Below are 12,126 nucleotides of genomic sequence, written 5' to 3'. Positions count from 1 at the left end.
CCCAGGAAGGCCTGGCCGTGGCACTCAGTGCTCTGGGCTGGGGGACAAGGTGGGCATTGGGCACAGGGAGGCTCAAAGACCCTGGAGGTCTTTTCCAACCTAAAAGATTCAACAATTCCATGATCTCCTGATCTGGCCCTCACCTGTCCCACCACATCACAGAACCAGCAGAGAGGCACCATCACCCTGCCCTGGAGCCTCCTCTCCAAGGGAGGACCAACCCTACCTTGCAGGAGCCAGATTTGGATTAACTAAATGATATTTTTCCCCCCTCTTTAAAGATAAGTCTGAATGTAAGACTCCATGAAATCTGGAGGCTTTTATTTTTAAGGAGTCACTGCATTTAAAAGTTTGCAAACGACGTTTCCTGTGCACAAAACCAGCACGTCAGATATTTTCTTTTCCTGAACCCCCTGACCCTCTGCTCATTACTCAAACTCAAACTCAAACTTGCAGCAGTCAATACTACAAGTTCCCTCTCCCAGCTTGAGTCAGTTTTTTATTGATTTCTCTAAAATCAAGTGGTTTGGGTTTGATTCAAAAAGCTGAAGGCATCAGCTCTCATTATTTAGCACTATTTGTGCCGTAGGAGGCTTTGACATTTTCCACCTCCTTCAATAATAATGTGGAACCCTTAGACTGATAAAATACCACATCTTTTTCTTAACCTATTTGGTGCCATTTAACACAGTCTAAATGTAACTCACAAACTAATTTTGCCACTCCTTTTGCTTCCCAAGTAACACAATCCCCATATGGTCAAATATTAATTCTGTGGTGTGCAACTACAAGACATTGTAGTTAAAATAAAATTAGCTGTTTATTATTCTAGCTGTACGGATATACTAATAAAAGGGGTTTTCAGTAAGGTTAAACACAGAGTTTTATATCAATTAAGAGTCATGAGGTTTTGGAACCTGCTCAGCTGCAGCAGCAGCTGATGCTCCAAGACTTTGATGTCCCAACTTTGCTGTTCCCTCCCCAAGATTTCCAAAAGCAGCAGAGGGTTTAGATTCTACACACAGCACCTTTCATCTCGACACAACCCAAAATAAATAGAATTATTCCCATAAAACTGCCAATATTTGTGCACCTGGGTGTGTGCACGTGTTCTGCACGTTGGCCACCTCCTTCCCAAGGAGAGGGAATCCCTGGAATCTGCAACTGGACCTTCAGCAGCTCAGAGCTGATTGCCACCAGTTGCTGACATATCAACAGGCAGTAAAAGTCAACACTTTCCTCCTCGATTAATCCCCAAATCATTTATTTTATTTATTTAAAGAGTAATCACTCTTTTTATTTTTTTTTTTTTGGAATTAACACAACTGGAAAAAACAGGTTAATTCCAAAGTGAAAAGCCTCCTGCTTACAATGATGGAGACTTGTAGCAACAAGCATTCCATTTTAAATTAAAATGTCAAATTATTACCTTCTCTTTTCCCTCCACTGCCATCAATCCAAAATCCAAGCAGCAGCAAACTGGAGCGTTAAACTTTGCATCCCAAACAACACCAGCAGAGGCAAAGCAGGGATTTGGCTTTTCCTCCTTTTTCTTTCTTTTTTTTTTTTTTTCCCCTACCCCAACACACCAACTCTTTGTTTTTCCCCTTGCTCTCCAGGCTCTGAAATCCAGGGCGGTGATTTGGACATCGCCAAAAAGGGAGATTCCCCCCAAAAACACCCCCGTGGAGAGGGAGAGGCTGCCGAGCCAATTCAGCTCCTCCATCCTCCTTCCCAAGGTCACAACCTCTCCCAGATTTTTCCAAATCATCCCCCAAGCCCTTTTAATTGCTGCTTGATCTTAATGAGGTGTGGCTGATGGTAATAAATGGAAGCCCTGGCGGCCTCGATATCCAACATCCAAACCACGTTCCGCTGAGTTCCCATCGCCCTCCATCCCCTCCATCCCCCCTCCCAAGACTGCAGACATCTGTTCTTCAATTGTCTGGTAATAAACACACTCTATAAAGCATATGTAAAAGGATTATTACCCTCAGGAGCCAAGTGCCTTTCAAATGCCAGCTGAAACAAATAAACATTAACGATAAAACACAGAGAGAGAGAGAGAGAGAGAGAGAGAGGGAAGGAAAAAAAAAATCCCCACCAAACAAATGTCACACCAGACATCGCTCAGGCTGCTCCAGATTCCAGGATTTGGTCCTGCAGGATTCCTTCCTCCAGTGGGAGATGTTATTCCTCAGACCAGCAGCACCAGTGCTTTCCCAAGCCAAGGAAACGCTGGTTAACAGCGAAGGATGAACTGGACTCCAATTTTGGTAACTTTTATACTTCAACACCTCCCACAAAAAGTAATTAAGGGAAATCAGACACGTGTCCTGCTCCAATTTGGAATTTTCCATCAGGAAAATCTACTTCCCAGGAATCACCTCCCCCTTGTCTTTCAGAAATTCACTCCTCGTTTCTGTTTCTTATGTGTGTGGAGCGTCGTTAAATCCTGGTAATTAATCTGGGCCTTGGTGGGTCTCAGTTGTCCTGGTGGAAATCAGGGGACCCACATCCCAAAACCTCACTTCCCACCTCTGGTTTGTTGCTCTAAATGAATTCCAAGGGAAGGGAAGCTTTGAAAACCATTTCTGAGTATTTCCCTTTACGCTCCCCGTGGTTGTAAATTCTAATTTCTCTAAACAAACGTTGGTCATGGGGGGATAAGGGGGTTAATTTACAGCTCCCCCCCCAAAAAAAAGCCTGTTGAACCTGTGTCTTCAAAAGGATCTGGAGCTGAGCTTGTAAATAAAAAAGGATCAAAAAAAGGCTTTTTAAGCAGCAAATTTACCCCTTGTGCTTGTGCCCCTCTGATGTGATGGACAGTGACACTTCTCATATCAGGAGGACAAGAGAGGGGAACTCAGACTGATGGATATGAATGTTCTGGTTACAACTCTCCAGATTTTGGGGCTGAATTCTATTTTAAAAGCCAGGCTTTAAATCATCCCACAGGGGGCCAGAAATCCAGTTTGCTCAGTACTTCCAGGAGCACTGAGCTTCCTAAGAAAAATCAGTCCACCTGGCAACAGATTTATGGGAACTTGGTAAAAATAAGGAAAAAACCCCTCACTTGTGAATAAAATATTGATCATTTTGAATTCAAAGCAGACTCATCTGAAGCAGGTACAAGGGACAGGGATGAAAGACGACCCCGGCAGCAAATGGCAAAGTCAAAACAAGTGAAAACTTCACACCTTTGCAGGAATTCCCTCTAGGGAGAGTTGGGAATTCAGACAGGAACGTTCAGAAAAGGGCCAAGCAAAGATCTGACCAACGAGGAATGCACAGGGAAGATGAGGATTCTAATATTCCAAGTGCTGGGAATTATTGCACCATCGAAATATTTTAGCCAGAGTTGAGGAGCCAAAGCTGAGGAGCCAAAACCAAATCTAAGACAACAAGGACTCAGCACTCACTGTGTCAGTGATTAAAATTGGTAAAATCACATTAAAATAGTTCCTACAGCCCTCACCCCAACCCCAAATCCCCCCCATCCTGCAGGGGGAAAAGGCCAGGCTGGGTCACGGCCTGTTTTCCTTCTCCTCCCGCGGCTGCCGATGGAAAACTGGGCACAGGGAAGTGAGGATGCTGCAATTATTTTTTTTAGGAGGCAAAGTATTCCTCCTGCCCCTCTTGCAGGCTCGGTAATGAAGAGTGAAGTGTTTGTGAGAGGTGTTATTTTAAAGCAGAGCACTCAGGTTTGAGGAGAAAAAAAGGGGGGGAAATGAAGCGGGAAGGCAAAGAATCTAAATCAATGGGAAATATGTCATCAATAAAACCAAGAGCATCACCCCCCCTCTGTGCTTGGAAGGCACCTGTAAATTCATTTTAAAAAATTGAGAAATTGAAGAAATATCGATTGAAGAGCATCTCAACCGTCGCCCATCTTTTCCCACAGTAAAATGGCTGAAAAATATAAATTTATACGGCAGCAAATTTCATTTTTTGGGCGTTTCTTTAGTTGGGAAGAGACAGAGGTTGAAATGAAATCTGCTTGGGGAATTCTCCATTTCGTTTATGGACATCCAGCAATAAACAGAGGGTACCATGGACACAACCCTTTTTCCAAGGAAAGCCCTTAAAGACCACACCAAATTTTAGTGCTTTCTCAAGATTATTCCAATATTTGGTGTCATGAAATCAGAAATCTAGATCTGGAGGAGTTTATGGATTCTCTATCTGTATTTTTTAAGTGCTGAGAAGTTACAAATAGCTTTAAAAATCATCTTTTTGAGGGCTGAGAACTGAGGTTAGTCGGACATTCCTTCCCCTTGGGGATAAGACTGAATTATTTTTTATTGCTGTTTTATGATGGGAGGCAATCCCCTGGTTGTTCAGTGGCTCGTGACAGCGAGTAATAAAAGCAGAGCCAAGGGGGGAAACGCTCTAAAGCTGCTGGTGCTGAGTGGGAAAGGACATCCCTGATGAGGAAGGAAAACCCTTGGCAGGGAAAAGCAGAGGTGGGAGATCGACACGAACCGAGGCAAACATTGTAGTGTTTAATTCCAACAATTAATTCCAACAAAACCAACCCCAGGGACTGTTTGACTGCAAAGCAAAAAAAGAGCAAAACTCAAGCAACCAGAGGAGAACGACGCGGTGAGAAAAAGCTCATTAAAGACCTGCTCTGTTTAAGGTTCCAGCTGTGAGGATTTTGGGAATCACCTGGGATCAGGCATTGATTTGCCAGATCACACTTGTTTTATCAAAGCCTGGACTCGCCTTGCAGTTCGTCAGAGCATCCTCTGAGTTTTTTTAAGGAGCACAAAGGCCAGGAAGAGACAAACAACTCGTGGCAGGTCGCAAATAAATTCTACCTCGTCGGTAATAAACGACACTGGGAAGCGAAACGGGCTCGCCCAGGCAGGGAATCCCACCTGGCATCAGAGTTCACTTCAAAAAAAGGTTTAAAAACATCGCCAAGAAGCTGAATTAATGATGATTTTTTTAAAACATCTGCACACCAACAACTCCAGAGCGAGGCCGCTGCTCTGGGACGGAAGCGGCACCATCCCCGCGGAGAAGGTTAATTCCAGAAGGTTAATCCTACTTAATTCTAATGGTTTGCACCTGTAGGAGCATGTGGAAAACCTGAATTTTACCTGAGGAGGGGATGAAAGATGACGGTGATGTTCCTGGCTCCCGGTTTGCAGACAAACTTGGATCCGCCACCTTCAATTAAGTTATCATCCGGTCCTCCTGGAAAATAACATCAAACAAAGTTGGCTAACAGAGCTCAGCAGCCCCTGGTTTTTAGATAGCAAGTGATAATTAAACGCTTAGCAAGTGATAATTAAACATGAATTAGAGGCTTCTTTCCTGATGAAAGATCAGTAATTAACGTGAAGACACGCTCCCCTGTCCCCCCCTCTTGCTCGCAGCAAGCACTGCTGAAGCAGTGGGGACAATACAGGTGGGGTCGAGATGTTTTTAAACATTATTTCTACTCCCCAAAATTAGTGGAAGTATTGCAGGAAGACCACGAAGTCCAGGTCCTGCATCTTGTGCAATAAACCCCCAATGTCTTGTCCACGGGGCTCAGATGTGTTTCGAAGCCCACGGGGCTTGGAAAGGGTTTGAAGAGCAGCACTTCCCTGAATCTTGCTGCTTCCAGGTCCTGCACATCTGAGGATTCCACAATTCCACCTGGAAGACGCTTGGTTTTGATTGCCAGTGACCTGGCATTTTAACTCATGAATTATATTTAACATTTCCAGGTCTCTCAGGGGTTCGCTTCCTGCACTGAATTTGGGATTCCCGAGCAGGAGACTCCATTCCCTGAGTTCCAATTGGGTACAAACAGGGTCCCAGCTACAGGAAAAACCCATTTGTGGGTTTGGCAGCTCCTTTGCAGCGAAACACAGCTCAGGACAACGTTATTTGTGCACCACAGCCCCACAGAGCAGGATTTGGAGCGGCAGGAAAACATCAACCTGTGTGTCACTGCAGCCAAACCAAAGGTACTTCCAGAGGCAGCTCCCAAAGGATGTTAAATTTGGATATTGAAAGAGAAAAGAGGTGGGGGGGAAATACCAACTTCCTGAAACTTTTGAATGTCCTGAGAGCAACAAAATCCACTTGTAAAACCATTGCAGAAGAAAACATTTCTAGGACAGCGGGCCAGATGCTGCACCATGGAATGGTTTGGGTGGGAATGGACCTGAAAGATTATCCAGTTCCATCTCCCTGCCATGGGCAGGGACACTTTCCACTAGCCCAGGTTGCTCCATCCTGTCCTTGGACACTTCCAGGGATCCAGGGGCAGCCACAGCTTCTCTGGGCAACCTGGGGCAGGGCCTCCCCACCCTCCCAGACAGCAATTCCTTCCCAATATCCAGTCAAACCCAGTCTGAAGCCATTCCCTGTGTCCTGTCCCTCCAGGCCTTGTCTCCAGTCCCTCTCCAGCTCTCCTGGAGCCCCTTTAGGCCCTGCAAGGGGCTCTCAGCTCTCCCTGGAGCCTTTTTTTCTCCAGGGGAACATTCCCAGCTCTCCCAGCCTGGTTCCAGAGCAGAGGGGCTCCAGCCTTGGGAGCAGCTCCGGGGCCTCCTCTGGAGTCTTTCCAGCAGCTCCACATCCTTCAGGAATGTTGTTCCCAGGGCTGGAGGCAGCTCTGCAGGGGGATTATCATCATGTGCTGCCACCCTCCCACAAACAACCCCATCAACTCTGGGGTTTTGGCAGAAAACCTCAAAGAACCCCAAAAAACGAACTCGGGCAAAGTTTGTACATCCCAAAGATTACGAAGCCTTTCCCGTTTTTCACGTGAACTCTTCCTCAGGGATTGATAATAATAAATACAGGAGCTCATCACATTATTGGGGCAGCTTTAGAGGTGCAGGGAAACGACAAAGTCCTTGAAAATCAAAGCTCCACCAGCAGGTTATGGAAGTTTTTGACCCTGACGTGTGTCTGCCTTGAAACAAGAAGAAAGTCTCCAAACTGGAAAGGGTGTGAGGGGAAGAAAGTGCCTCCAACCTTCTTTCCAAAGGGAAGTTTATCTGCCTTAGGACATTACCTGCAAAAAAATAAGCTCTTTGATGGCTGGATTTATTGGATTTATTTGCCCCTCCTGTAGCAACCTCACAGCAAAACCCGAGGACTGAGCAGGTCACAGCACCAGCTCCTCCATATCCCAAAAGGTCCCTCCAGGTCAGGAGTGTTTCTTACAGGAATTCCCATCCCAGGAGTGTTTTCTACAAGAGTTCCCATCCCAGCAGTGGATTTAAGATGCTGTTTTGGTGAGGTTTCCCAAGAAATCCAGGGAAACTCGGGATATCTGCAGTCACAGCATTTCCACAGCTGACTCAGCTCCTCCAACGCGGTGCTGGGATGTGGAAGCCTCCTGGTAAATCCTACACCAACACAAGGATTCAGGAAGCAAAAAGCAGCTGAAGGCAGAGTTAATTCAGCTTTACTGACTGTATTTAGAAAGAGGAAGCTCTTAAAAAAAAAAAAAAAAGCCGTGAATTTCCTGAATCGAACTCACACGATGTGACAGCTTAAAAAAAGAAACTAAATAAAAAAAGAGGTGTGAGTTCAAGGAAAAGAAAATTATTCATTTCCCCTGTTAATGTCAGATCCTGCAATTTCCAGCGGGGTCTCTGTGTCTTTACAGACTTATCGGAGGATTCATCCGAGCACGAGCTGCTGAGGCATGAAAGGAGGAAATGCAGGCCGGAATTAAGGAAGGGCTGTGATTCTTGTCACACCAAGTCACCCTGCACTAATCGATATTATTGATTGGGCCCTCCATGTTTCATTCCTCCACAGCCAGGAACGAAACGATCCACCTGATCCGCTCGGCCTTGCTCTGAGGGATTGGAGTGGAACAGAATGTTGGAACAGGGAGGGAAAAAGGTGATTTTACATCTTCCTGGCTCTGGGTTTTTAATTAATCGCCACAGAGGCTCTGGGGGGAGGTGGGAGGCACGAGGAAAAGCTGTTCTGTTTTTCAGTCTTTTAAAATATCGAGGGGTTTTGCCTTGAAAAACATGTTGAGATGTAAATCTTGTTCCTGATGATGGCTCCTAGACACCAATCAATCCTGAGGATTCCAGCAGGCTCCACTGCTCCTCTCACCTTCTCCTCTCTCCATGCTGGAGCTTTGTGGTGGCTGACACTGGAGAAAAGCCCCAGGTGGAGCAGGAGAGGGGACATGATCCCTCTGTCTGTATATTTGGGAGCAAATCCCCCCTGAGGACTCTCCCACAAGGTCTGAAATGTGTATTTACATGGAGCAGCCAATGGGACTGGATTCATCCACCAAAGGCAATTCCCTGTGCTGGAGAACCACCAGGAATGTCCATAAAAATACACCAAGAATATCCCTTTGCCCTTCTTGATTCTATCAAGGGTATCTCCCACGGGGAGGGGAACGATCGTTCCTCCAAACAATCCAAGACCAGGCAGCTCTGCAGGAAACAGGGAGCAGAGAATCATGGAATGGTTTGGGTTGGAAGGGAAGCTCATCTTGTTCCATCCATCCTCTCCCATGGGCAGGGACACCTTCCACTATCCCAGGTTGCAAATGAAGGAAGGACATGAACCTGTTGGAGGGAGACCAGAAAAAAACATGGAGCTGCTCCAAGGGCTGGATTCCCTCTGCTCTGGAGCCAGGCTTGGAGAGCTGGGAATGTTCACTTGGAGAAGGGAAGGCTCCAGGGAGAGCTGAGAGCCCCTTCCAGAGCCTAAAGGGGCTCCAGGAGAGCTGGAGAGGGACTGGGGACAAAGCCTGGAGGGACAGGACACAGGGAATGGCTTCCCAGTGCCAGAGGGCAGGGATAGATGGGATATTGGGAAGGAATTGCTGGCTGGGAGGGTGGGGAGGGACTGGAATGGATTTCCCAGAGAAGCTGTGGCTGCCCCTGGATCCCTGGAAGTGTCCAAGGCCAGGTCGGAGCAACCTGGGATAATGGAAGGCGTTCAGGTTGGAACAAGATGATCTTTCATGTCCCTTCCAACCCAAACCTTTCCTTAATTCCACAAAAAGTGGAAATAATGCCTTTTTTTTTTTTCCTCCTTATGATTCCCAGAGCTGCAGTTCGCAGAACCTCTCCAAGAAGAGCTGAACTTGCGAATCCACACGAGCAGACTCGGAGAGAAGAAGACTCTCCACCCCATCAGAGAGAATGAGCTGTAAATCCTCATTCCCAGAGAGCCCTGAGGATTTCCAAGTGTGTGGAAGTGCCCACAACATCATTGCACTGAGCACTGAGTACAGGACCAACCACCCCTGCTCACTGATCCACAACTTCCCAGCACATTCCACACTCCAGGCACCATCTGGACCGTCGCTCCGGTGATGTCACAATGCAAGAAATCCTTCACTGGGTTCAAGGATTTGGCTGTTGTTTTGTTTTTTTAATTATATAAGTCAAGAAAGTCTAATTCCACATTTATTAGCACCAGAAAAATAACCCAAACTTTCACAGCTCTCTCAGCGAGTGTTTTTTGTTGTAGCAGTTTCTTTCTGGGAGCAGAGTTGGCTGATTTAAATCTGCTCAGTAATAAATTATGGGGAGGGGGGAGGAAAAAAAAGAAAAAAATTAAAAACAAAGAAAAATAAGGATAACTTGGCAACAAAGGGATATTTGTCACAGAGCTAATGATGCCCTCATGCTGTGCCAGCAATGGGCTGTGCCCACCTGAATGCCACTGCACGTGGGTGTCTGAGACAGGGCCATTAGTGACACAGCTCAACGTCTCCGAAATGGAGCCTGAAATGTCAGCCTGCAAAATGGGAGGGAATTAGGTGAGCCACAAAGCTGGAATTTTCTGCAGGCATTTGAAGTTTGAGCAAACATTAGGAGCGCTCTGAGTTTTCCATCTTGCTCGGAACGTTAAAATTTCAGTATGGACATGCCACGTTTGCAGAGAATGTCAAAGAAGCCCGGAGTGGTTTGGGTGGGAAGGGACATGAAAAATCATCTAATTCCACCCCCTGCCATGGGCAGGGACACCTTCCACTAGCCCAGGTTGCTCCAGTCTTGGCCTTGGACACTTCCAGGGATCCAGGGGCAGCCACAGTTTCTCTGGGAAATCCATTCCAGGCCCTCCCCACCCTCCCAGACAGCAATTCCTTCCCAATATCCTCTCCCTCCTTGCTGTCTTGTGGTGGTGGGCCGTTCTTTGTTTTGTGTTTTTCCTGGCTTTGTTGTCCGTCGTTCTCCAGCTCTCCTGGAGCCCCTTTTAGGCCCTGTAAGGGGCTCTCAGGTCTCCTTGGAGCCTTCCCTTCTCCAAGTGAACATTCCCAGCTCTCCCAGCCTGGCTCCATAAACCATCCCCGACACCAACATCGAGTCCTGTTTTCCCTGCACTGACTCCCAGCAGGGATTCAACACATCAGCACACACTTCTAAACTCTCTTCCTCAGAAACCAAACACAATTTCTCACCTCTAAAATTCCTCTGTTGCGTGTCCTGAACCCTCAAACTTCACTGCATTTACAGAATCCCAGAATGGCTTGGGTTGGAAGGGACCTTAAAGCCCAGCCAGTGCCACCCCCTGCCATGGGCAGGGACACCTTCCACTAGCCCAGGGTGCTCAGAGCTCCATCCAAGCTGGCCTTGGACACATCCAGGGATGGGACATTGTTTTCCCAACTGCCCTGGGGTAGCTGCTTTAGCAGAGCCCACAGGGGGTGCAATCCATGCTGGAATTAAGGGCTCCCCACCCGGGTGTCCTGGCACTTGCTGCCCTACACCGCCAGAACTCAGCAGGGAAGAAGGAAGGCCTGGAGAAGGATCTGCTCCTCTTCTAGAGGCATCTAGTGGATTATCTGAGGCAGATTCTTCTGTCTATTCCCACATAATAAGGATGTTCCTTGTGCTCTTCACCCACAAACTGGCAGTGACTGACCTGCCCTCTGACACGGCTCCTGTTCCCTCTCCAACGGGAATGAGGGAGCTGAGATGCACCAGATAAAAAAACCCACCTGTTATCAAGACAGACAAGAATAAGCTCCAGCCAACACTTGATTACCTCCTTGCTGGAGGGGAGAAGCAGTTCAGCAAAAGTTTCTGACAGAGGAAAGACTGAGTTTCTTGTTTGCTTCTCTTAATCACCCCCCGGTCTCTTTTTATTCATCACAACTGGGAATTTATAAGATCAGACCAGCAGGAGCAAGGGAGTGATGGTTGAAAACACACAGGCACCGCCTTTTCCCAAAATCAGCAGAGATCAGGGAGATGATGGAACTGCAAAAGCCCCCAGATCGATGGGAATTAGGTGGTTAAACACTTGTAAAACACCGGCTGTCAGACCCGGGGCGAGGGCTCTGCACAGGCAGGAAAGGAGCTGGGAGATGATTAACTGTCTCCAAGGGCATCAGTCTGTTCCCAGCTCCCAGGGTGTCCATCACCTGTCACCAGCACTGAACTCAGCACGGGAGACACCAACAGTGCCACAGGCAAGGACGGCAACACCCCAAATCCACAGGGATTCTGGGCTTGGATCGCTTCGGTCAGTTTGGAAGGACTTTTCTTCTTTAACAGAGAAGTAGGGTGGGAATTAAGACAAAAAGGATGTGAAGTGGGGGAAAAACCAAGGAATTTCATCCTGGAGGTTATAAAGTTCAGCACATTTAATTTCAAAAGTGTCTCTTTAAGTCATAAAGGCTCAGCCACTCTCCCAAAAGCAGCGTTTGGGGTGATGGATCCCAACGTGGGGTGCAGAGAAGGTTCCAACCTTCACTGGAAAACCACAAATATTGTATAGAAACGAAGGCAGAGCTCCTGGCTGGTTCCCAGTTTGCCTGATGGAGCAGTGGGGTTGTTGTGGTGAGGGGCTGGGAGAGGGCATGGAAGTCCAGAGCTTCCAGAATAAACCCAGCCCCTGTTGGCTTTGACTTTGGGATTGTGCCAGTCACCACGACCTAAAAATCCAAGCTGAGGTCACAGGATCACAGGATGGTTTGGGTTGGAAGGGACCTTAAAAATCCACCTCATTCCACCCCCCCTGCCATGGGCAAGGACACCTTCCACTAGCCCAGGTTGCCCCAAGCCCTGTCCAACCTGGCCTTGGACACTTCCAGGAGCAGCCACAGCTTCTCTGGGAAATCCATTCCAGTCCCTCCCCACCCTCTCAGCCAGCAATTCCTTCCCAATATCCCATCTCACCCTG

At 47.4% G+C, this 12,126-nt stretch overlaps 1 protein-coding gene across 1 annotated transcript in view; it reads right to left on the bottom strand.

Annotated features, from left to right (window-relative positions):
- EXOC4 (exocyst complex component 4) overlaps nucleotides 1-12,126 on the bottom strand; it is a 303,657-nt gene that overhangs the window by 141,353 nt on the left and 150,178 nt on the right. The window contains exon 11 of the mRNA XM_017807724.1: nucleotides 5,109-5,205. Within this exon, the coding sequence (XP_017663213.1) occupies nucleotides 5,109-5,205 (97 nt within the window). The remainder of the gene's footprint in view (nucleotides 1-5,108; nucleotides 5,206-12,126) is intronic.

The sequence above is a fragment of the Lepidothrix coronata genome, unplaced genomic scaffold (genome assembly GCF_001604755.1).
Source record: "Lepidothrix coronata isolate B3197 unplaced genomic scaffold, Lepidothrix_coronata-1.0 Scaffold20, whole genome shotgun sequence".
NCBI classification, from domain to species: Eukaryota; Metazoa; Chordata; class Aves; order Passeriformes; family Pipridae; genus Lepidothrix; species Lepidothrix coronata.
Note: the sequence above shows the minus strand (reverse complement) of the source record. Positions and strands in the feature narration are given on the sequence as shown.